A 24218-nucleotide genomic window follows, 5' to 3' on the forward strand; every position below is an offset into this window, starting at 1 on the left:
CCGGTGTTTAAGTCAAATGCGTACGCGTGCGCATGGCGCAAGTTTCCTATAGAGACCTACGCTATCGACTCCTCTTTAGCGCTTACGCTCTGGCCCACTTTCCCCGAGTCGGAAGAAGTCCGATTCACTGTAGTCAGTGGTCAGATCACAGTTCAGCTCATGATTCGGCTAAGGGGGATGACAGCTTTAGCAAACTTCTTTTGTGATGTCATAATAACAAGCACATATGCACGCACCCTGGCATTACTACAGACTGCGCGACGTGCAGGGAAGACAACAAAGGCAACGTTTCTTAGCAACACCTCCGCACTTTACTCTTGATGACAGCTAAACTTCGGTAATCTTCATATCAATGCTAACAGTGATCGGCAATATCATCAACAGCGCCCTCTACACTACCGGGACTATGCACCTTTAAGTCAAGTTTGGATGGATTACTGCATGCTTATGAAAAGTTTGGCTAGCTACATACCCAGGCACATAAAATGTTAAACAAAACCTTAGACACTCATGGCTCTTGAAACGAATTGTGTGACTTTTCTCACACTTCACTGATGTGTTCTATTCATATTTTTACATTCACTGAAGTCACATGCATACTCAGGGGTAAATATCCCCTTTAAAGGGATTGTATAGTTTTGGTTGAGAACTAACCACCTCAGGTTTCTAACAGTTTGGGGTGAGAAAATGACAAACCTCTTACAAAATATGAAAGAGCATGCACTTCCAAGAGGAATTCAACATTCATTTGATGAAAATTAGTTTTTAAATGGCTGAGATACCCCAAAACAGAACAATTCTAATAAAAGGTGGAATCCACCTTACATTATGATCGCCTTATTTTACTTTGTTTTTGGATGTCTCAGCCATTCCAAAACCGATTTTCATCAAATAAACTTTGAATTCCTCTTAGAATGGTATGTTCTTTATTATTTTACAAGTCGTTTCTTGATATCTCGCAAAAAGTTAAAAGCCCAATCTTCACCTCTACAAATACCATACCAACCCTGTAACCCGTTGAGGACGGTTTGATTTTGCTACAACACAAATTTCCCATAGACTCTTGCCCGAGTATACTCGGGACTCGTCCTCAACGGGTTAAGGTGATTAAGCTGTAAAGATAAGTCAAGCAGAGGGGTAAATCTGACTTGCGAATGAGCCAACCTGGAGCAGAGTCCACCCAAATATGGAACGATTCAAGTTAGGGGCAGGACTTTAAGTGGACAGTCCTAAGTACATTCCACTCCTGGTCATCATGTTTTGGTTTACATTTGTAAAGGTTATGCACTTACTTAAATATGCATCATTTGGATGATTTCAGAGAAAATTTTCTACATCTAATCAATCAAAGACAATGGAAAGGTGAAGCATGAACTGCTACAGAATTTGTACACTATATACCAATAACATAGACAAGGATGTGGGATGAGGAAATATTAGTATGTCTTTTTCTAATGGTTAAAAAAGAAACAAAAAAGGCTAATTGGTGTTGGCCACGCAGTGAATTTAAGGCTTGTTTCAGTTTTCAAATGGTGAATTATGAAATCTTCCATGGAATAATCTGTTCAAAGAAGACTGACAGTCTTTATTACCTAGCCCACGCCACCGTCAGACCTTGCCTGAAAACGCAGTGGGGACATACAAGCAGCAGTGATATACATCCGCAAAGGGATAACAAATCCGTTGCAGCTTCAGATAATTATTATAATGATTTGCTTCTTACATGCCTTAACACTAGAGATATCCCGCAGATTATGATTACACATCATACTTGGCACAACACAAAGAATAATTATCACTTAATTTTGCATTGCAGCTTGCACTGAATAAAGAGCCAGCAAACTTCTTTTCATCATTTTCCAGGATAAGTCATACAACAAACTCAAAAGCGTACTTCAGCTGGAGCTTTTCAATCTACATGATGCATGCCATGCAACTCTTCCCAAATAAAACTACAAGAAAGGAGATTGTGATCATCACCTGTGGAACCTTTCATGCGATTATCTGCATTGAGAAATACTACATGTCCCAGCCCACACAGACCTTTGATTTTTACAACTCGCCACGTACATGTATGAGCGCATAAGGGTCAAAGGGCATGCGTCTAGACTATGTCAGCTCCTGCAGCCTCCAATGGCTCCTCGTTCAAGCTTCCTGCTGCTTCTTGTAGTGGTCAGGGTGACGACGCATGTTCTGCTCGGCCAGTGTCTCCCCCTTACCGGCCCTCTGGTGCCCCCTGTAGATCATGGCCACGCAGCCCAGCATGGTGAGAATGCCGATGAAGATGTTGACGTAGATGCGGAACTTGTTACGTATCGAGTTCACCAAGTGAACGCTGGTGGAGATAAATGGCAAAAAAAAAAAAAGGAGGGGTGTGGGTAAGCATCAACGCTGAAGATGAGGCATTTAAATCACTATGCAACGTCAAAGAAAGAATCTGTCCAAGGACTATGGCTGTTCTATATCATCCACATAAATCATTTAGCAAAATGAGGCCAATCTAGATGACTACCATACGTGCGTTTTCAACATGAGATTTCCATGTTCATTCTGTATACATACATGTACTGTACACATGAGCCACATATATATTTCAAAGGTAATGAATGTACTGAAAATCTGACAAAGTACATGCGTACATGTACATGTAAGCTTGCATTACATGTATCATTGCCATAACATTGTATGGTGTTACCAGTACATCTACAATCTACAGAACATCAGCAATGCCTTTCCTCATTTTTTGTACATCCTGTGAATTTTTATGCTTAGGTTTTGTAATTTGAGTAAAATATAAAAGGGTCTAAGGATATCACACTCACACTGAAATTTTAAAAAGCTCCTTTGAATAGTCCACTACTTTTGATCAGGAGGACAGAACATATGACACAGTTCAAACAGGAAGGATTTCTTGAAAAGATCCAAGTTGTGATCATTTCCATTTAGTAGAAATGAATGAGAGTGACAGCTCCCTCAGTCTAGATTCTTCAAGCTGCTAAACCTTACTGTATGCATTAAGTCGGGAGATGGCATCAAGACAAAATAAAGAAAAAGAAACAAAAGAGCCCAGGCTGATAGCCCTCTGATATTAACGGTAGAGGTCAAAAGTTTATGCACTCATAATTCGCACATATGCTCCAAAATTGTTTGCTGAGAGCAACTGGTCTGGACTCTTTTCTTCTCCTGGCCGACGAATTCCCGGGATCACGCCACCACTTGACTTGACGCGTACAGTGAGGGTGAGCAGCTGCTTTAAAGAATAAAAATGGCATAAAACCTAGACCACAGTTCCCCCTACATCTGCCTCAGTATTCTACATCATATCGTTTCCATGGTATAATAATGCACATACAGGTACTGGGGTGTATATGACGGCTATGAGTCATTTGGACACTTGACTGACTTACGAGACGGTATCAGGCACTTCACCGACAGTTTTGTACTTCCCAAAGAATACAAGAAGCCTCTTGTCGAAATTGGATGTTGCTCTGGCACCAAAGTGCTCATGCTGTGGGCTGCCTTGGACTGAAAAGAAACAATCACAACAAGAACATCGACAAAGATATAATTAACAAATACAAATGAATCATCTATCATGGTATCACATCAACTGCAATTAATTCCCAGCACTTACAGGAAACGTTTGTCTTTAAGCTCAACTAATCTCAACAAAGGCATGAGATGTATTTTGTTGGCATAGGCCAAGCATCTACAGATAGTTGCTTTACAAAATGCAGTACTGAGACAGTGTGACATATGTATCATGAACACATCTGCAGATTCAGTGTGAATTTCTTCAATTTGTCTCCCTCTACAAATCAAATATTGTTAAGATCTCAACTGTTGATCTGTAAATTAACAAACATGTCAGAAAAACATACAATAATGCCTCTGGCACCACTTCGTGGCGGTGGCATAAAAAAGGCACCAGTGAGAATTGAACCTATCATCTACTGCTTTGCGCGCAGCGACACTTCCACCTGGCTGTCCCTGCATGGTTGCCAGGGGGAGATAAAAATTGAAGAAATTCACATCTGAACCTTCACCCCTCTGAATATTAACACAATATCTTTCTTTCACATCTGACGATGCACGCAAAACAGCTAACTGCAAATTTCAAGACTGAGTTTAAAACTTTAAACCATACCACACTTTTTATCCAAACTTATACAACTTACATACCCAGGGGTATGTGTTTATGTGTTTGGTAAATATTCCTGTAGGAATTTACTGAAGAAAGATTTTCTGATTTTACAATGCAACTAGACTCTAAAAAGTGTAACGTTGAATTACTCGTTCCCCAAAGTCCAATTATCATAGAAGGAAGATGATATTAATTAAAGATCGAATTCAGAGCAGCAAATTTAGTCATGTTAGTGATGACAATTGACAAGATGATAAAATTTGCCACCATAAAATCAAATTTATCTAGGACTTGATGAGTCAGAGTTGGGAATTTTATGACTAACAACCTGCATTATAATAAACAATTTAGTTCATTATAGACTTTCACCTCTGGTTACAGGCTCTTTGGTTGCAGCTTGCTTCTCGATTGGACTGATCTTTTGTGCGTCACAAAGTACAGCTCTGCTTGTGCTGAATGACTGCAGACGAGGGTTGGTCCAGACATTTTGACTGCCAAGTTCTTGGGATATCCACAGACGACTCTGTGGGACTGCGTTGCTGGTTCGGTAAGAAGCCAGAGAAACATATCTTGACCTTGTACCACCAGCCTTGTTCCCTGCTCGCAACAAAGAAAATGTCCCGCGAAATAGTGGGTAGAATCTTGATGACTGCATTGTCCCTTCTAGAAATTGTGCTAATTACGATGTAAACAAACCTTGCATTTCACGTTGCACCAATGACAATCGATGTTAATGGTTCCCTTAACGTTCTAAGATTAAGAAGCTACGGCAAGACGCTGTTGAACGTGCACCTTGTAAATGTTGATCTTCCAGCTTCTTCGACCAGGCAAGTTACTCTTCAACATGTCCAAGCACAAAATGAATGTCAAATGCCAATCTGGTCAATTTTCAAAAGTTAAAGATATCCGAAAATGTCTCTGGTTGTCACCCAAGGTCTTGTTCCCACCTACCTGGTTACGCTGTACAATAACAGGGACAACCTAGTCAAAATATGGATGCACGTAAAACGCACGTAGACGTCTATTGTTGAAAGCAAACCGTCGCACCGTGGTGGTGGTACACGTGAAACACGTCGCCTAAAATGGGACCCAGCTGCAGTGATGTGGTTTACCTCAGCAGATTACTTCAAAACGGAGTCGTACTATGACCTAGATCAACCAAAATCCGACGAGCTAAGCTAAACAGCAGCTTCGTAAGTTTCACTGGGATGCTAAAGCAGGCCTGAGGGTGAGGCGGCGAGGCAGTGAGGATCGGGATCAGGGAACCTGTCCTGCGACAGACGAGGGGAACGTGCGGGGAAAGTGTCTGAGCATGGACGATCGCGAGGTCGGTCGCTGGCTGCACCTGGTCGACCGAAGCTAGCTAGCTAGCATGCTCCAGCAGCTGGGGTCTGTTTTGGCGTGAATCTCACGTACTCTCGTGTTCTGCATTCATTCATATTCATAACATTGTTGAAAAGATATCATGCATATTCAGTAAGTATGGCACAGCGTTGACAGACCCACAAGCTGAAAAGGTGGTGATTGAACTCTCGCTGTGAACCTGTCGTACTTCGAGAATCGGGTAAGGTCATGAGTAGTCAAACAAGGTTCAGTTTTTCCATTCCAGGTCCTGGCGATTTTTATTCGACTTCGCTTCTTGATTTGTACCACACTACCAGAAATGAGACACAAACCTATTGAAAATGACTGAGCGCGCTTATAGCCTATGTGACATAATCATGACTGGATAGGCCCTAGTATATAGTTACTGGAGTATTCATTTCATTTCTTTGTTTGTCAAATTGCTGTTTAAAAACACAACATGGAAATTTGAGTTTTGTCACACGCCCAATTAACAAAATATCATCAAACATAGGGTACCTATAAGGAGTGGCAGATTCAGGATGTTGAAATGGGGGGGGGGGGGGGGCGCAATAAGTGGCGATCGAGGGTGTGGGAGGGGAATCCTGTAACTGTACCCCCCCCCCCCCCCTTATGGCAAGGGCTTAATTTTGACAAACGGAAATCATGCTGAAAAGTCCGCGCATTTTAGAACACTTTTCGCGGAGAAACACTGACTTGATTAAACAGTTATTCGATGACCTGGTCCCTGGTTCAATGAATGAAAGACCTGCATTTTTTCTTTTTTTTTTCTTTCTTGCTTGTAGAATAGAAAGAGGAAAATGAAACACTTTTTTAAAATAGTGACAACAGAAATACTGACTTTGAATGGTCCCCGTTCGACTATCACAATCCTGAAAGCAGGGAGGGAGCAATTCAGTGACCCGGAGCGGGGAGAAGGGAGGTAGGAGGGGGTAACACCCCTCCTACGGTATATAAGGACTTTTGAAGAGAAAATAAAAAACATGTTTTAAAAATGTCGCATTTTGAGAGCACTTTTAGAGGAAAAACACTTGCTTAAACATTGTTATTTAATGAATAAAAGACCGTGGGTGGTTGGTCTGCAGCTTGTAAAATAGTAAAAGGAAAATGACACACCTCTTATTTTGTGATTTTTGACTTACCTGACTTTGAATGTTGAAGCACATCATTATTATGACCCGTTCAACTATCACGATCAAGCGGCGAGGGAGCGAAGCGACCGACTTGAGAGGGGTTGGGGTTCGGGAGAGGGTTTAGAATACCCCCACGGTAAGGACTAAAAAAAAAAAAACACTTCTAGAGGAAAACACTATTGTTATTCAATGAATAAAAGACCGGAATTGCAACTTTTTAGAATAAAAAAGAAAGAAAATAAAACACTTCTTGTTTTGGAGAAAATATAGACATAACAGCTTTAAATGTTGCACTTAAGCCCCCGTTCCACTATCACGATCTGGAACCCTATCTGATCTCGAATCATCAGATTGGGAAAGGGTGGGAAAAGCAAGCGTATACAGGGATCGGTTATCCTTCATATTATAGCAACATCGCTGTGACGACGGAGCAAAAGCGGGATTTTTTTTTTTCAGATCGGCGAGAAAATTAATCGAACATGTTCAAATGTATAATAAATCAATCAATTCCAAAGAAAATTAATGAGGCCCTATATAGAAATTAATGAGAACACATAATAGAACATGATTTCACTAAACAATATGCCTATTGTTTTAAGTAGACTGTTGTAGGGCCTATATCCATATAGACTCAGTGCTCAGTGACGGATCCAAGAGGGGCGCACCGGGCGCGCGCCCCTCTTGATTTTTTTTATTAGAGGGCACGTGCGCCCCTTTATTTTTATATTGCGCTCCGCTCCCCCCCCCTTCCCGATTCCTGGATCCGCCCATGAGACTATTGCCCAAAATTCCATTAATACACACTCCTGCCCCCCCCCCCTCTTGAACCAGCTAGCCTATATACTAGTACAAATGGCAGCCCCCTGGTGGATCGTTTAATTGCTATCATTGAATAAAATTTTACCAAAAGAAAAAAAAAATCCAAATGACCCAAGGTGGCGAATCGATTTTGAATGGATGTTTGTTTCCATTTTCCAGCGGTGGAATTTGACTGTCGGGAGTTGTATTCAATGGTAACAGTTCGTTATTCCGAAGCTTTGTTATTCCGAAGGTTCATTAATCCGAAAATGAAATAGGGTCCTCATTCCGAATGTTCGTTGTTCCGGTGGTTCGTAATTGTTCCAAAGGTTTGTTAATCCGAAAATGAAAGAGGTTCGTTATTCCGAAACTTCGTAAATCCGAAAGTGAAATAAGGTATAGATACGTAATTCCGAAGGTTTGTTAGTAAGCACTGTCTATACATTTCGGATTAACGAATCTTATCATTTTCGGACCAGCGAACCTTCGGAATAACAAATCTTTTTTCTCTTTCGGACTATCGAACCTATCGAATAACGCCACAAAAATTATGTTCGGATTAACGAACCCCATGTTTCCTTTTCGGATAAACGAACCTCCACGTAAACGGGTCGGAATTGTTTGTTTCAAATTACGAACCTTCGTGATAACGAACCTAATTATGTTTTCGGATTTACGAACCTTCGGAATAACGAACATCATCCCCTTGTATTAACTATGTACATTTCGTTGAAGCAAAACATTTCAGCGAGGTAGGCCTATATAGGGGAAGACTTTTGGTAAAATAACTGAATGCATCAAAGAAGCAACGTGCAAGACATTGCAGGCATGGACCGTGTATGAAATCAGTGGAACAATGGTGTTGACGGAGCAAAATAATGGGTGGCGGCACAAATGTTTGTGTTTGGTTGGTTCATCAAGTGTATTTGCCTTGGGAAGGTAAATTTTACCGGTGTTGGAGAAAAACAAAACAAAACATCGGCGGCAAGAACTCCCGGGGTCTTCCAAATACTGACGCAAGCTGTAGGATATCTCTCCCCTGTCCACAGCACCACCCCTTCCCATATCACCCTCCCCCATCCCTTACCCCCATCCGAGCCTTGACAAAATATCCCAAAATTGACGACAGAGAACATGAAACACACGAAATATCTGATTTATACGGTATTTATAAATAGTAGTTACAGCTTCACATAAAGCTGATATTTGAACGCAGTCAGAAGTTGATCGAGTGAACTTGTCATTTTCCAAAGAATACGTCACTCCATCATCAAAACTGAGACTATAGGTCCTACTTTAAAAGGTGAATTTCCAAACGAAACGGAAAATACACATTCTGGGAACATTGACAAGTCATTTCTGCTCTATTGCAGAATTTCTCCATGGAGTTAGAAAACTTATCTGATCCGGATCAGAGCATCAATATAGAGCTTGATTATGTGATACAATGAACTACGTGTGCAAGACTGGTTGGGCTTCATTAAAGGCAATATTGAGTAAAGCCACCGTCAGTGTCAGACCGTCGGGATCTTCTTGTGATAGTTTTTGTTTTAGTTTTCGTTTTAGTCAGGTAAGTGTACTGCAAGACTAAAATTCAGCCTTATTTTTCTTCGGACATTCAGCTCAATAGCTCCAGTTTAAGTTCAACTAGTTTGGGCATAGTACTGTAATTATTCTATCAAACCCTGTTTATTTACAGAATCTGTGTATGGTTGGGGTATGGTTTCAGGTATGTTGTATTTTATTCAATGTTATGAAATGACAACGGAAAGACATGCATGCATGCGGGAAGGACGATTTAAGAAGGTACACTCAGAGATGAAAATAAGAATAAGAAGGGATCAATATGCCGAGGGATGGATATCATGAGAAAATATAAAGTGATAAAAGAGAGAGAGAAGGAGAAATATACATGTATGTAAAGAGAGGTTGACAATGTGTGTGTGTGTGTGAGAGAGAGAGAGAGGTTTGCATAATGCTCATTATAATGAAATGTAGATGTCAGTACAAGTATTTTAAAAGCAAAGTTCTGAAAATTTGGGATGTTTCTTGCTTGGGGGGGGGGGGGGGGGGGGACCCAAATACAAGTAGATGGCCATAACATAAAACCTACTAAAAGGTGAACCACAATAATCGTGATAGATAGCTAAAATACATAAACAAATTGAACAGATTGAATAAATAAATAATAAACAACATACAAGACAGACTGAAAGACACACATAAACACTCATTTCATATTTTTCACTCAAGACACTGAAAAATTGTGGCACATCTATTTTGTTTCAGTTTGTTCCTTGTTGTCTGTTCAATTTATTCTCTCTTATTCACTTACAAAAAGTTTAGTATATACAGAGACCACCTCAAAAATTATCAAATGTTACATTTTTACAGGGGGAAAAAATACTTTGCATCAAAAGATTCTAAGCAGCAGTAACAATTCTTCAATATACCACAGCTGCCAACATTCACTAAAGAACATCAGAGAGCTTCCGAAGAGTAATCAGTGAGTTTCTTGCCTGTTTCATGAATCGCGATGGGCACAAATAATTCCTGGATCAGAAAGACTTTTAAATCTCATGTCAGAAGACCAAGAGATATCTTAACCCCCTGAAGACAAGTTCCGAGTACAATACTCAGGCAGATGTCTATGAGAAATGTGTGTTACAGCAAAATCAGTCCATACTTGACAGGTTAGAGACCTGGTAGCTTGTGTGTATGTGTGGGGGGGGGGGGGGGGGGATGGTCGACCTGATTGAATCCATCTTCCACTCACTACCCACCAAGGTACATTCCAAGACGATGTCCAAAATTTAGTGTCAGCCAATAAGCAATGACACGTGTGCTAAAAAAAATAACATCCGACTCCCAACTGAGATATTATTCTGCTGCATGTGTGGCTACGTAGAGTTCAGTGATAAAGCTGTACACAATACGTTAATGGGGATTTCCTAGTACAGTCAGCCTTGCTTAAGTCGACCTCGCATAAATCGAATAATCGCCTAAGACAAAAGTCTTTTCAAGTCCTTCTCTTTATATTCTATTGAGTTTCACCCCTCATAAATCGAATTTTCTCTAAAAGTCAAAGTTATTTCTTCAGTCCAAATAGATTTGCCTTAGACAAGGTTGACTGTATCCAAGTAGGACCAACTTCCAACTGCATTGTCTCCCTATGTTGCTGGGTCTCTAATTTTTCAGGGAACCTTTCCCTGCATAATGAAGACCCGGCAGCTCTGATACAGACACACAAAAAGTTGCTTCTGCCAACTAAAACCGTGACAGCGATGACACCTGTTAAAGTAGTATGCGTACAAACATAATTTGGTAATGTAATCCCATACTCTTAAGACTCAACAGTAGTCTTTTGACACATTGCTTACAAAGCATCTCTTTGTAAAGGATTTCAGCTCATTGCTTTTCACTGAATTCTGAATGTCTTTTCAAGAGCCATTCAATACTTCATTAAGTTGACTTTAACAGTGTAAAGTCAAACAAAAAATGGTAGAAGTTTTCACCAAATGATGATTATGGTACTGGAAGAACCTATGCAATCTAGCTTTATATAGATGAGGTTGTTGTCTGGACATCCCAATTCCCGAAAAATCAGACCCGCTAAATATATTTGGCATATGCAGTATCTCTCTTACATGAAATCTGAAAACAAAAGATGAACACCTCGGCTTTAGCCTTATCGATGCTGGGTCAACAAGACCTCATATCTCAAAAATGTCAAAAGTCATGAGTGAAAAAATATGGCAGCCAAAGCACTATAACAAACAAAGGGATTGTCTTTCCTTTGACATGCCTTCATGGCTTCTTTTTTTGGGGTGAGACAACTAGGATTTGGACACTCAAATGATTATCTGATAATCAATGAAAACAAAAAATGATTTTTCACCAAATTTGAGATATGAGGTCTTGTCAACCCACTGTCGTTATGTTTTCTCTGGACAAATTATGCGTCATACACAGGCAGAGCAACACTCACACTGACTCAAAGACATTTGAATTCTTAAATTTTCTTTTTGTATTGTCTTGAAAAACAAACCATAACAAAAAATATTATGATTTACTATTGCAAACGGGCAATATAGAAGCAATATCAAATCAAAACTCTTAGACGATCCACAGGTAATTTGATGTCTACTAAATGTAAATAATTTCCTTGATTTAGTATGATCAGGGACGGTAAATTGGAGTCATTCAAAAAATTATGAACAGCCACTCATCGCATAAACTACATGTATGCAAAAATAGAACACGATAATCTTCACAATTACATTTCAAGACTATTATGGGGCAAATCTCAAGTTTGTCAGGCGGTCCGATAAACCTTATTATAGCGAGGGCAGATATAGCGAGAGACCTGAAATAATGAGGCAATTTTGCATGTCCCATTCCTTTTATATTCATGTTTTAATCCCTGATTTAATGAGGAAATTTCAGTGGTCTAAAGCAGCTCGTTATAACAAGGTTTCCCTGGTATGTGGTACCATGCATCAAAATCACATCAAATGCATCTGGGTTGTGGGTCCACATGAACCACATATTATTTCATAATACTCACAAAGCCAGCTTGCAGGGCAGTCCAATTATCAAGACATTCTCCTCAGCCTGCAACATGGCTTCCCAACACCAAGAGTTTGTGGTCAATATCTCTGCTTGAGATACACTTTTTTAGTGGTTTTCTATTAAAAACCAAGTATTTACATTGATGTACAGACTTTGGCATACTGCAGCACAGTATTAAAAGGAGAGCTTTTCCCAAGTAGCCCAAACAGGTAAGGGCATCTGTCCCCATTTGATATGCAGGTGCTCTGACATTTAACTTGCCACACACAAAGTTTTATCTTCCCAAACCAAGAAAGTAGGAAATGTATTTATCAACTAGTCTGAGGCCCTGATTCACAAATATTTCAATCTAAATTGAGCTCAAAATAAGAGTTTTGGGTGATCTCTGAAAGATGGAGCCATGCACAGAGCGCCCTCTCAGTTCAGAATGTGTCAGGAGGCTGGTATCCATGGTTTTAGGGTGCTATCTTGCTTTAGATGTTCCACACTGACTGTCATCATGAGGCTATCTCATATCCCAGGGCGTCCAGATTCTGGTCAAGAAGCTGAAGAGACGACTCTCGTAGTTTGGAGAGAAGTTGCCTGAGCTCTGGTTTGCTGAAGACCTAGAAGCAGCAGCCAAAGAGTCAGACAACAATTGTTAAGGTGTGTTTGTATGTGTGGTAAATATGTGTGGATACAGTCTGATAGATTAGATAGATAGATAGATAGATAGATAGATAGATAGATAGATAGATAGATAGATAGATAGATAGATAGATAGATAGACAGATAGATAGATAGATAGATACACAGATAGATGGATGGATGCATGGATGGATGGATGGATGGATGGATGGATAGATGGATAGATGGATAGATAGATACAGGGGAAACTCGGTATAACGAACACTGCTATAACGACATATCGGTTATTACGAGGAAATTTTCCCGGTCCCAAACTTCCTTCCACACAAGTCTATGTAAAATGCTACTCTTATAGCGAGATCGGCTATAACGAAATAACTGCTATAACGAGATAAATTTTGTGATTTCCAAACAAAGAAAAACAGAGCCAATCAAACCAGTTATAGCGAGGTAAACGAAAGCAAAATGTCTTTGGATACAGCTTTACTTCGCCTGTGCTATCATGTTCCGAGATTGTAAAGCTCGATGCGCCAAAAACTGTCTTGTACACAAACATTTTTCTTCAGTTCACTCTACAGCAAGCACCGCATGTTGTACGTGTATGTGTGTGTGCCCACGTGCTGATGCATGCAGAACATGTGGTGGGACGGCCGTATACATGACATCATCATGACGTTTAGCAGGTGTGAGGCAATCTGATGCGGTGATTGGCTTTCTACATGTATAGGGAATTCCCCATCTTCACACACACGCAGTCATAATGTAGTCCTACATACAGAATGTGTCACACACACACACACACAGCATTGTGCAGACCATATTCAAGCTTTCCACACACAACACACACTTATACCATAACCACATACCAATCCACGGACGATCTTGACACAATCACAAGCTATATAGATTTACAAATTCAAACATATACAATTGATAAGAAAACATTCTTGATATCGGATTTCACTGGCGAAAAAACATCTTCTTACCCATAAAGGTGAGTAATTACCTCACACACATTACCAAGTTATCAGTATTGATTGAAAGATGATGGGTAGTCCCACATGTGCAAATTAATGTCTTTATGTTATGCCTTCTTTATGCCTACTTATATATGCCTACTCTATATATATATGGAGAGAGAGAGAGAGAGAGAGAGATATATAGATAGATAGATGGATATATAGATAGACAGACAGACAGAGAGATAGATAGACACACAGATAGATAGAGATAGGCAGATAAATAGGTAGATAACGTCGGGTGCCCGTGCATTGGCCGCTAACTCAATACAATTTGTATTGTGTTAGCGGCCAATGCACGGGCACCCGACGATAAATAGATAGAGATTAAGAGTGATAAACAAATATATACATGTATATAGCAAGAGATGGATGGACAAATAGATGCATTAAACAGATTTAAACAGACAGACAGACAGGCACACAGTGTGTAGTAACCTTTCAAAGGTATTATGTGCTCAATACCAATGATACATAATCATGATTACCACCACTACTATGATTATTCATCTCACAATAGACATAAATATGTGGTGTGCCTTCACACCACCTAAAAAAAGTTAGAGATCATAAAGGGTAGAAAAACATGTGGAGAGTCAATTTTGGCAATACTGTATAATTTCTACGGTTTTCTAACTTTCAATAAAAACTGGAACATGAGTGTGTGTGTGTGTGTGTGTGTGTGTGTGTGTGTACATATATTCCACTAAACATACACTCCATCGGTATAACTCTTTAACGGTTACAGGACTGGCATCCTAAAATAAAATTGGCAATGAGCTCTTTCAGATGGCAGAAAGAATACATGTATCTCTCTTGTAATCATGCCTCTGAATCGCGATTGTAATCTTGATTTGAATTTAGAGGTATGCACTTCACAATTTGCAAAGTGTTCTTTCTAGTGCAGCACAGGAAGATCGCATTATATGTTGCATGGTCTGTGGGTGGAAGAAAAGAAAATGTAGGATCAAGCTAGGCTCCACTTTCTCAATTGTGTTTAGGAGGTCAAGTCTTTTTGATGGAAAGTGCTCATCATGAATTAAGCAAATCAATGTTCTAGAATCATGATTGCAATGATTTGCTTTCAGACGCTGGAAATACCTCAATTGCAATCACGATTCTTTGAAGAAAGATTACAATCACGATTAAAAGAGAGATTCTACTACCGTCTGAAAGGGGGGTTAGTCCATGGTCTGAAAGACAAATGCTTTGGTTGCCAGAATAAGCACAGGAGGGAGGCATGAGGTCATACCGTGTAGAGCTGGTACTGCTCAGACGCCACAATGTCGGCCAGGACGAGAGAGTCCTTGTACTGCTGTGTGGCGTGGAGGACAGAATGCAGCAGGAGACACAATCTGGGCAGACACAGCTGTCTCAACCTCTCCATCTGGTTCTTGCGCAAATCGTCAACTTCCTCTTCCTGTGTCAAAGGTCAGCATTGATACTCTTCATTAGCATCAGTAATCTATATCCACTTCCACAGATATGCATTAATATCTATATCATATGAGTTAGCCAGACACCATATTTAGTCCTTGGACAACATGATCATAGGATACTGTAAAGCAAGATACTGTAAAACATGATATTTTTGCGGCATGAAGTTTCTGCGAGTTGCCTCTAACATTCAATGCATATAGTGTAGACAAGATCTTTAGCGTCCATTTTAATTTTGCGAAACTCGGCTCTCATGAATTTCGCAAAATTAAAATGCATGCAAACATTCCTCGTTCTACAGTATTTTTGCGGCATGAAATTTTCATGACTTGTTGCTGGCATTCATTGCATATAGTGTAGACAACTTTCATTTCGCGTGCATTTTGATTTTGCAAATCTTGGCTTTTGCACAATCCGTGAAATTAAAATGCATGCCAGCATTCCTCGTTTTGCAGGAGTGAATCAATTGAAATGCTCTCCCATGAAGCATGGGAACAGATTTTTCAATGTTACAAAAAAAAAAAATGCAAACAATTCAACATGATAAAACAATGACATGACCAGCCACAGAAAGAATGAATACTGGTATTGTGTATAATGCCCTGGTAAAACTACACAAAACTAGGCATAGTGTCACTTCCCAGTATTTTGCTATGTGTAGTTTGTAGAGTCTGACTGCAAACTTCTCAAGAATCACAGAAATTTCCTGCCTAACTTCCTTCTTACACTTGGAGAGTTACTCACTTCCCAAAAGACTTTGCATTGTTTGGTGTATAGAGTGGTCACACAGGTTAAATTTTCCAGAAATTAAGGGGAATGTATAGATTTGGTTGAGACCTAACTTCAGGTTATCTAAAACTTTTTTTTTGTGAGATAATGAAAAACCTTGCATAAAATGTGAAAGAGCATGTAATTGCAAGAGAAATTCAATGATTTGATGAAAATTTGTTTTGAAATGGCTGAGATATCCAAAAAAGAAGAGATTGTAATAAAAGTTGGGACCCACCTTTTCTTACAATCGCTTTGTTTTACTTTGTCTTTGGATGTCTCAGCCATTCAAAATCCAGTTTACATCAAATAAACTTTGAAATCTTCTTAGAATGGTATGCTCTGTACTATTTTGTAAGTGGTTTCTTGGTATCTTGCACAGAGTTAAAAGCCCAAACATCATCTCCACCAATACAATACCATCCCTTTAAGGCACAATAAACAAATTATCACTGGCATTCAGAATTGCATCCAGAATACATTCTAATCTAATCTCAATTGCATGCCTTTGAGAATGTCTCCATTCTGACCCATTCTGACCACCATTTGGGGGAACGGCTGGTTTAACTGGACCCTGAAATAAGATGGGCATAACAGAAAAGCACAGCCGAATATGTATTGCATGGTTTGTTGTCTGTCAAAATCACTCCATTGTCTTTCAAAATCTAATGATACCAGGATTGAATGGAGTATTCAAATTGCTCCATTCTTGGAATGTGACCAACTGCATCCCTTCAGGTATCAACACAGGCGATTTTGCGTACCAAAAGGTAGCGCATTCTGAATGCAGGCAGAATGGACTACTGGGCATTATTTTGCTTGCTGTTGCGTGTTTGCATCTTTGATATTCAAGGAGGGCACACATTTTTGCCTGTGTACAGCATGCTAGTGAGAGACCAAATCTATGGGTTATTTCGCATCGTTCAAACTACACACAGATTTGTTGGTAGTGCAAACACGTGCTCAAAGCTACGGGATGTTCTCGGGAAGTAAAATACACATAGTTTTGTCGGAAGTGTAATCACATGCTCAGAACTACGGGAAGTTATCGCGGGGAGTAAACTACAGTGGACTCCCGTTATAACGAAGTCCTCGGGACCGGCAGTTTTCTTTCGTTATGTCGGAATTTCGTTATAACCAAACAAATAAACAATAGAAATACATAGAGTGGATGACATTGCAGCCCAAATTTTTACTTCGTTATAAGAATCTAAAGAAACCGGAATTTTGTTATAACTGTGTTCGTTATAACGGGAGTGCACTGTACATATATGCGTAGTTTTTCGTAGTCTAGCTGAGGCTAGGGTACGCTTTTAAAACAAATGATATGAGTAGAGTCCACTAACCTGTCTCTGGTCCACCATCCATCCCCCATCCAGAAAGAGGAGGACGTTGTAGATGGTGTCCGACACGCCCTTTGTCTGGACCATGAGGGTCTGTTGCCAACGGTCAAGTTCCATCTGGGATGGGTTCAAGAAACCAAGCACAGAAACGGGTCATGGCTCGACACAAGCACTACCACCCACTGCATCACTGTGATTTCTCATTACACCCATCAAGTCTTCAGGGAATTTGCAGCAGAGATGATTATCTTGCCAGCATCACATTGGCCATCATCACAACCCTGAATTTCACTGCATCATCAAATTAACAACTCTGAATTTGGCTGCATCATCAAATTGGCAACTCTGATGAATTTCACTGCATCATCAAATTGGCAACTCTGATGAATTTCGCTGCATCATCAAATTGGCAACTCTGAATTTTACTGCATCATCAAATTTGCAACTCAGAATTTCGCTGCATATCTTCCCCTGTAGGCCTACTGTAAAAGTGGATATTTTTGCAGAGTAATTTTTCCCCACTCGGTCAGATGAAATGAATTTGCATGTTTTTAATTCCGCTCCGTGGTATCAAGACATCGATTACTAGAAAATATGGCAAGCAAAAATATTTCCATGCTTTCATTTTCATGCTACTTTCTGGTTGTGCGAAATGCGCAAAAATTTCCACTTTTACAATATTTGACTAGTTAATGGAGCATTATGCATCAAGGTCTATACATAAAACCGCAGGACCGAGGCAGGCATTTTTCAGCAAGTCGTGTCTCACTGCAACGGCTCTTGTTTGCCTGTATTTCTTCTGTAATTTGGACTTTTTGAATAAAAATTTTCGAGTGATGTCTCACATTTTCCTAACACTTTTAAAACCAATTCAGAAGACAATATCAATTCAGAAAAGTAACCATTCAACAAGCAAAGACATCCATCCAAACCTGAAATACTTGCTCAGGAAAATGTAGACAGCACACTGAGAAAAATTACTCCTCATTTTTGCTTTTGATAAATTAATACTTTCCTGCAACAGAAACAAACAAACAAACAAACAAAAAGAATAAAAAACAGAATATTCTTATCACACAGACATACCTCATATTCCTTGTGTTCATGCTCGAAGCGAACTCTCTCGTGAAAATTCGCGTCGCCTGGAAGAGAGGGCTCAGTTGGTTTCTTGTGGTGATACAGGGCAAACCAGTCATTGTACGCATCAAGAGCATCCTGGATATAAATTCACAAAAAGGAAACATGGGTGGTTCAGTGTATTGACCAGTCTCCAACATGAAAATGTTTGTGCTCCAAGGCAAAACCTCCTCTCATCTCTAGCGTACCCAGATAAGATGTGTCAATATTTGCAATTTCTCCATGGTTGATCTGTCCTGTAATAAAATAAGTAAACTCATTTCCACATTTTCATGGAGGTCTGCCCAGCGTCTGAGAGCAGTGTTGCCTCCTCCACTGCAGGTAGGCAAGGTGTAATCCAATAGTGACATCACTATCATGATCATACATAAGCACTTACTCGATTGCCCGGGGCAAGTAAAAATCAAAGTCCAGCAAGTGTTTTTGAACAATGAGAAAAAATGCTTGCCCGAATTGGGCAAGCAAAAAGTTATGAAGCTATCTTTACTTCCCAACACTTACGTGAAAAAGTCCCACCAAACCAACACCAACACTCTATCGAACCAAGTTTGCTACTTTCCCACAAGTGCTGTCTATTCAAATGATTGGGTTTTATCATGTCCTTGGCTTTACAAGTGATTTTTTGTATCAATTTCTTATATTTTTGGACTTCCTTTTCTGGCAAGTAAAATTCATGTTCGGGCAAGTGTTCTGCAACAATGTGAAAATCTGCTTGCCCGACCGGGCAAGTGGTAACAAAAAGTTATGTAGCACCCCGTGATGTACACCAAAATATTTCCAGGACTGCTTCTTAGCCCCCCCCCCCCCAACCATGACAGACGTAAACTCACCAAGCTTGCACTTAGGAGAGTCCATTACAAACAATGCATACAAGTGTAAACTTACCATGTATCCCTTGATGCAGATGTATTCCTCCATTATCAACAATCAATATACATCATGTGATGAATACTCAGTTCTGATTGGTTGGAATCTGGGGCATAAATTCAACAATTGCCTTTGGCCTCACAGTACCCAACTGCATCACAGTGCTAAACTGCCCCACAGCACAAGATTGCCCTATTTTGGTACATACGCAGTACGTATGTGATGCGTACATTGTATGTACATGTACCTAGCATGAGAGGTGACCCTTGTTTGATGCGATTGCAATGTAAATAACTATGGCAGCGACTGATGTATAAACTGTCTTGCGCAGTCATGTTGACCAAGTAAAATCTTATTTAATTTTATTCAATATACAAATTAGATATACAGTAGACCTCGCCTAAGTCGACATCGCATAAGTCGACAACTCGCTTAAGTCGACACAACAAAAAAGTCCCGATTTTTGCCTCTGTTATTCCTTGAAAATTTCCTCGTCTTAGTCGACATTTATAAGTCGACAACTCGCGTAAGTCGACCTGATTTTTCAGTGCCAACTGAGCTGAAATACGTGTTAATTCCCTCGTCTAAGTCGACATAATTTTTCGCTCAAAATCTTATCGCAATTCTCCGAAAAGAATTGTTTTCCCGCTCCGATTCGCTGCGTTTCTTCTCGATAATTCGCTAGTGTACGGCGCGGTAACGTTCGCGCCATGCGTCCATTGTCTTGTATGCCAGAATATAGAAAGGGCATACACTCATTTACATGTAGTACCCAAGACAGTTCACTTTACCCCTTTTCTCCCTCTCGTTTTTCTCAAAACGCGCAAATTTTGTACACTTATATATCCCAGTAGGTATTCATTATCCGAACATGAAATAGGTGTTTTTGTAAATCCGAATATTCTAACGTTGATTATTCCGAAGCGGTATTAAAACCAGGGCCCTTTCTAAAAAGATTTATTACAATGCAACTAATAATGCAACTCAAAAAATCAAATGCAGGTGTATCAAATCACACGCAACTTTTGCATTTAAACGCAAGTGCGTTGCTGAAAAGACTTGCGTTTGATAATCATAATATGAAACTACAAAATAATTGTACGAACCTGAAACTCAATTGCGTTCAAACGCAACTCTAAAAATCAAATGTAAGTCCATCAAATCACACGCAACGATGTATTTAAACGCAAGAGCGTTGCAGAGAAGACTTGCGGTTTTTGTACGAAACTAGAAACTGCGTTTAAATACATCTCTATACATCTACGGTCACGGAAGTGCGTTATTGTTGAAAAGACTTGCATTACTTTTTTCATTTCGTTAGCAAAATTAGAAATTAAACTCAACTCTGAAAATCAAATGCAAGTCCAGCAAATCACACGGAACGCTGAAAAAACTTGCGTTTGATAATCACACGAAACTAGAAAATTGTAGGAAACTTAAACTCAATTGCGTTTAAACGCAACACTAAAAATCAAATGCAAGTCCATCAAATCGCACGGAACGCTAAAAGATTTGCGTTCGATAATCATACGAAACTAGAAAATTGTAGGGATCTCTTTTTCACTCAATTGCGTTTAAACGCAACTCTAAAAATCAAATGCAAGTCCATCAAATCGCACGGAACGCTAAAAGATTTGCGTTCGATAATCATACGAAACTAGAAAATTGTAGGGATCTCTTTTTCACTCAATTGCGTTTAAACGCAACTCTAAAAATCAAATGCAAGTCCATCATATCACACGTAACGGTGTATCTAAACGCAAGTGCGTTGCAGAGAAGACTTGCGGTTTTTGTACGAAACTATAAGAAACTGTGTTTAAACGCATCTCTAAACATCTACAGAAGTGTGTTATTGTTTAAAAGACTTGCATTATTTTTTATTTCGTAAACAAAATTACAAATCAAATGCAACTCTGAAAATCAAATGCAAGTCCATTAAATCGCACGGAACGCTGAAAAGACTTGCGTTTGATAATCATACGAAACTAGAAAATTGTAGGAAACTTAAACTCAATTGCGTTTAAACGCAAGTCTAAAAATCAAATGGAAATCCATCAAATCACACGGAACGCTGAAAGACTTGCGTTTGATAATCATACGATACTAGAAAATTGTAGGGAACTTTTTTTTTTATTCTAAAAATCAAATGCAAGTCCATCAAATCACGTAACGCTGTATTTAAACGTAAGAGCGTTGCAGAGAAGACTTGCGTTTTTTGTACGAAACTATAAGAAATTGCGTTTAAACGCATCTCTACACATCTACGGAAGTGTGTTGTTTGAAAGACTTATCGTAAGCAAAATTAAAAATTAAACGCAATTCTGAATATCAAATACAAGTCCATCAAATCACACGGAACGCTGAAAAGACTTGCGTTTGATAATCACACAAAACTAGAAAATTGTATGAAATTTAAACTCAATAGCGTTTAAACGCAACTCTAAAAATTAAATGCAAGTCCGACAAATCACAAGCAACGCTGTATTTAAAACGCAAGAGCGTGGCAGAAAAGACTTGCGGTTCTTGTCCGAAACTAGAAACTGCGTTTAAACGCCTAAAAATGTACGGAAGTGCGTTATTGTTGAAAAGGCTCGCATTATTTTTTATTTCGTAACGGAACTTTTGCCGTGACCGAACTTAGTCTGCACTTGTAGGGGAAAGACATCGCAACATTTACACGTTTCAAACTACCGAAACGCATGCTGCTTCACAAAATGTCAATGAAAAAATATGATAACGAATTATTAATTGTTAAAGTTCGCTATGCCGAAGTTTTAAATCTCAGTACAAAGTTAAATTAGTCCGACAATGGTAAGAGGTTTGTTTTTACGAAGGTTATAGTAGTCCGAAAGATGTCGTTTTCGGATTAACAAACTTTTCTTCTTCTTTCTATTTCAGATGGGCCCGCGCCGTATACAGAGCGGTAATGTTGCGAATCGGAGCGCGAGAACAATTCATTTTCCGAGTATGGCGATACAAATTTAAGCAGAACAAATATGGCGACTTAGGGAAGGGAAATCACACATATTTCAACTCAGTCTGAAAAATAATCTCGACAGAATCATGCGAAATCACACGCATATCTTCCCAGCATCGCACTTGAATCTAAATCCCAAAGTTTAATGCAATTTTTGGGAATTTGCCTTTGATATTTCAAATCAAGTTTAAAACGTTAAGTGTCTAGAAACGGGCCTAGGTTTCCGATCCCGCTCTCTCAAAATCTCTCTAGAGATTTGGGAATTGTGCGTTGTCGTTACTAACCCGCGCAAGATTTATGCATGAACTAAAACATTACTGTTGCTCATGTCAGTAGGCATGTTTTGGCGGCAAAAGGAGTAAGATATGGGTAGCGATCCGCATCTTACTCTGTACAGGGGAAATTAATTTTCATTTATAAGTCGACAAAATGTCGACTTACGCGTAAGTCGACATTCGCGTAAGTCGACGTGTTTTGCTCAGTCCCGATTATGTCGACTTACGCGAGGTTGACTGTAGTCTTCTTTTATTTGGGGTACTGTTGGTATCATTGCCTCCCAGGATCTCAACTCCATGCTATTATGGAGTAGCTTGCTCCTCCGATCACAGCATGGAGTTGAGATCCCTCGGGAAAATAATGTCGAATATGCCCCGAAAAGCAGTTTATATCTGCATACTATTCATACTCCATATAAAAATGGGAGAGGGGAAAACAGACAGACCACACGAGGAAACTCACCAAGTATGCCTTGATGCAGAGATACTCCCGGATGGCATTGTCATCCTGGGGGGGAATAGGGACCGACCCCACCCTGGCTCTCCAGTTCCGATGGATGATGTCGATGGAATCTTCTGGCAGCTTCCTGAAGACGGCTCTAGCAGCATCATGTTTCTTAGTGGCTGCAGAGAGTCGTAGAAGACAAGAGGTATAAGACACTCAGGAACAAATCAAATTATTTGATTTCAATGCACTTGTTTCCTCGTATGATACATTTGCCCAAGATAAAAAGCCATTAGTTTATCAACACTGCAGGAAAGAAAGGAAAACAGACACTTTACAAACTTTACCTGATATACATTTACTTTTAAGATGTTTTGCAAGTTGTTGTTGTGAAGAAATAGGAATTTTGAATTAAAAGTTACAATCATACCATGATTACATTTTAACCACAGAAATGCAGAGAAACACATATACTTTGTAACTCATGGAAGAGACCACAATTCAAATTCCATATCATGCCAACATCAAACATTCCTGAAGTATGTACATGTACATATGGACATGTAAATAACACACACAAATATATTTACACAACCATACATGCATACACATCAACAAATACATATTACATAGTGTATAATATTCTGCTTTGTTTTTCCAACATTTGCACCTCAGTGAATGAATGAAAAAAAAATAGAACATGAATTTCTTGGCGAGACATTAGAATGTGTAATAAGATACTCTGTGTGAAATCACAAACAAGTACACTAATAATTGGCCCAATGTGAAAAAAATAACTGCAAAAAAGTTCCTCTCTCAGAAAACATAAATACATACATAAAAAGAAATAAAAGAGAAATATATAAAAAGATGCAGTTTACAGTCACAGATGATAGTATGCTGACAACAATCTCACCGAGGAATGCTCTGATGATGGCGTTGCTTTGCTTCACGGCCTCTGCCCGCTGAGATGGATCGAACACCAACCAGTCAATGGCTTCAATCTTACGTCGATCCTCCTAAAGGAGTGGTTTTTCAAACAAACAAACAAAAAGTCAGCATACTCATTGGAAGTACTATTAGATGTCTAACGTTTCACCAATTTTCAGCCCCAAGATTTAATCTCAACTCAAAATGCCTTTGTCCTAGCTTCATACCACAAAAATATGCACACATTGATAAAGCTCTTTTGGACATCTACAAAAATAAAAATAAACATACACATCGACAGAAAAAGCAATGTCCAACTACATGTGTGCATACAGTAATGAACATATAAAATGCAAGACATTGCTCAATCAGTGTAAGATA

General features: G+C 39.4%; 2 protein-coding genes across 2 annotated transcripts in view; both read right to left on the bottom strand.

The window, feature by feature from the left end:
* Positions 1-1380: 1380 nt before the first annotated feature.
* On the bottom strand, positions 1381-5441 carry LOC139734271 (uncharacterized). The gene is made up of 3 exons (XM_071645067.1): positions 4514-5441; positions 3408-3525; positions 1381-2335 (listed from the first exon to the last, which is right to left on the bottom strand). The coding sequence occupies exons 1-3, from the start codon at positions 4797-4799 to the stop codon at positions 2146-2148; spliced, it is 594 nt and encodes a 197-aa protein (XP_071501168.1). The 5' UTR covers positions 4800-5441; the 3' UTR covers positions 1381-2145.
* A 6905-nt stretch (positions 5442-12346) lies between these two features.
* LOC139734276 (nuclear pore complex protein Nup107-like) overlaps positions 12347-24218 on the bottom strand; it is a 32933-nt gene continuing 21061 nt past the window's right edge. The window contains exons 19-24 of the mRNA XM_071645071.1: positions 23824-23926; positions 22926-23086; positions 18293-18421; positions 17210-17323; positions 14911-15078; positions 12347-12617 (exon numbers count right to left, since the gene is read on the bottom strand). Of these exons, the coding sequence (XP_071501172.1) occupies positions 12510-12617; positions 14911-15078; positions 17210-17323; positions 18293-18421; positions 22926-23086; positions 23824-23926 (783 nt within the window). The 3' untranslated portion in view covers positions 12347-12509. The remainder of the gene's footprint in view (positions 12618-14910; positions 15079-17209; positions 17324-18292; positions 18422-22925; positions 23087-23823; positions 23927-24218) is intronic.

This window comes from Diadema antillarum, unplaced genomic scaffold, assembly GCF_040938485.1.
Source record: "Diadema antillarum isolate AM-2024a unplaced genomic scaffold, OU_Dant_1.0 seq00000520_RagTag, whole genome shotgun sequence".
Taxonomy (NCBI): Eukaryota; Metazoa; Echinodermata; class Echinoidea; order Diadematoida; family Diadematidae; genus Diadema; species Diadema antillarum.

Bases quoted from the DNA above. Each gene is read 5' to 3' on its own strand.
- LOC139734271 (XM_071645067.1), bottom strand. From the start codon at position 4,799: ATGCAGTCATCAAGATTCTACCCACTATTTCGCGGGACATTTTCTTTG. The intron at 3,526-4,513 runs GTGAAAGTCTAT...GTTTCTTTTCAG, and splicing joins CAAAGAGCCTGTAACCAGAG to TCCAAGGCAGCCCACAGCAT. The intron at 2,336-3,407 runs GTAAGTCAGTCA...TATCTCCACCAG, and splicing joins GAAGTGCCTGATACCGTCTC to CGTTCACTTGGTGAACTCGA.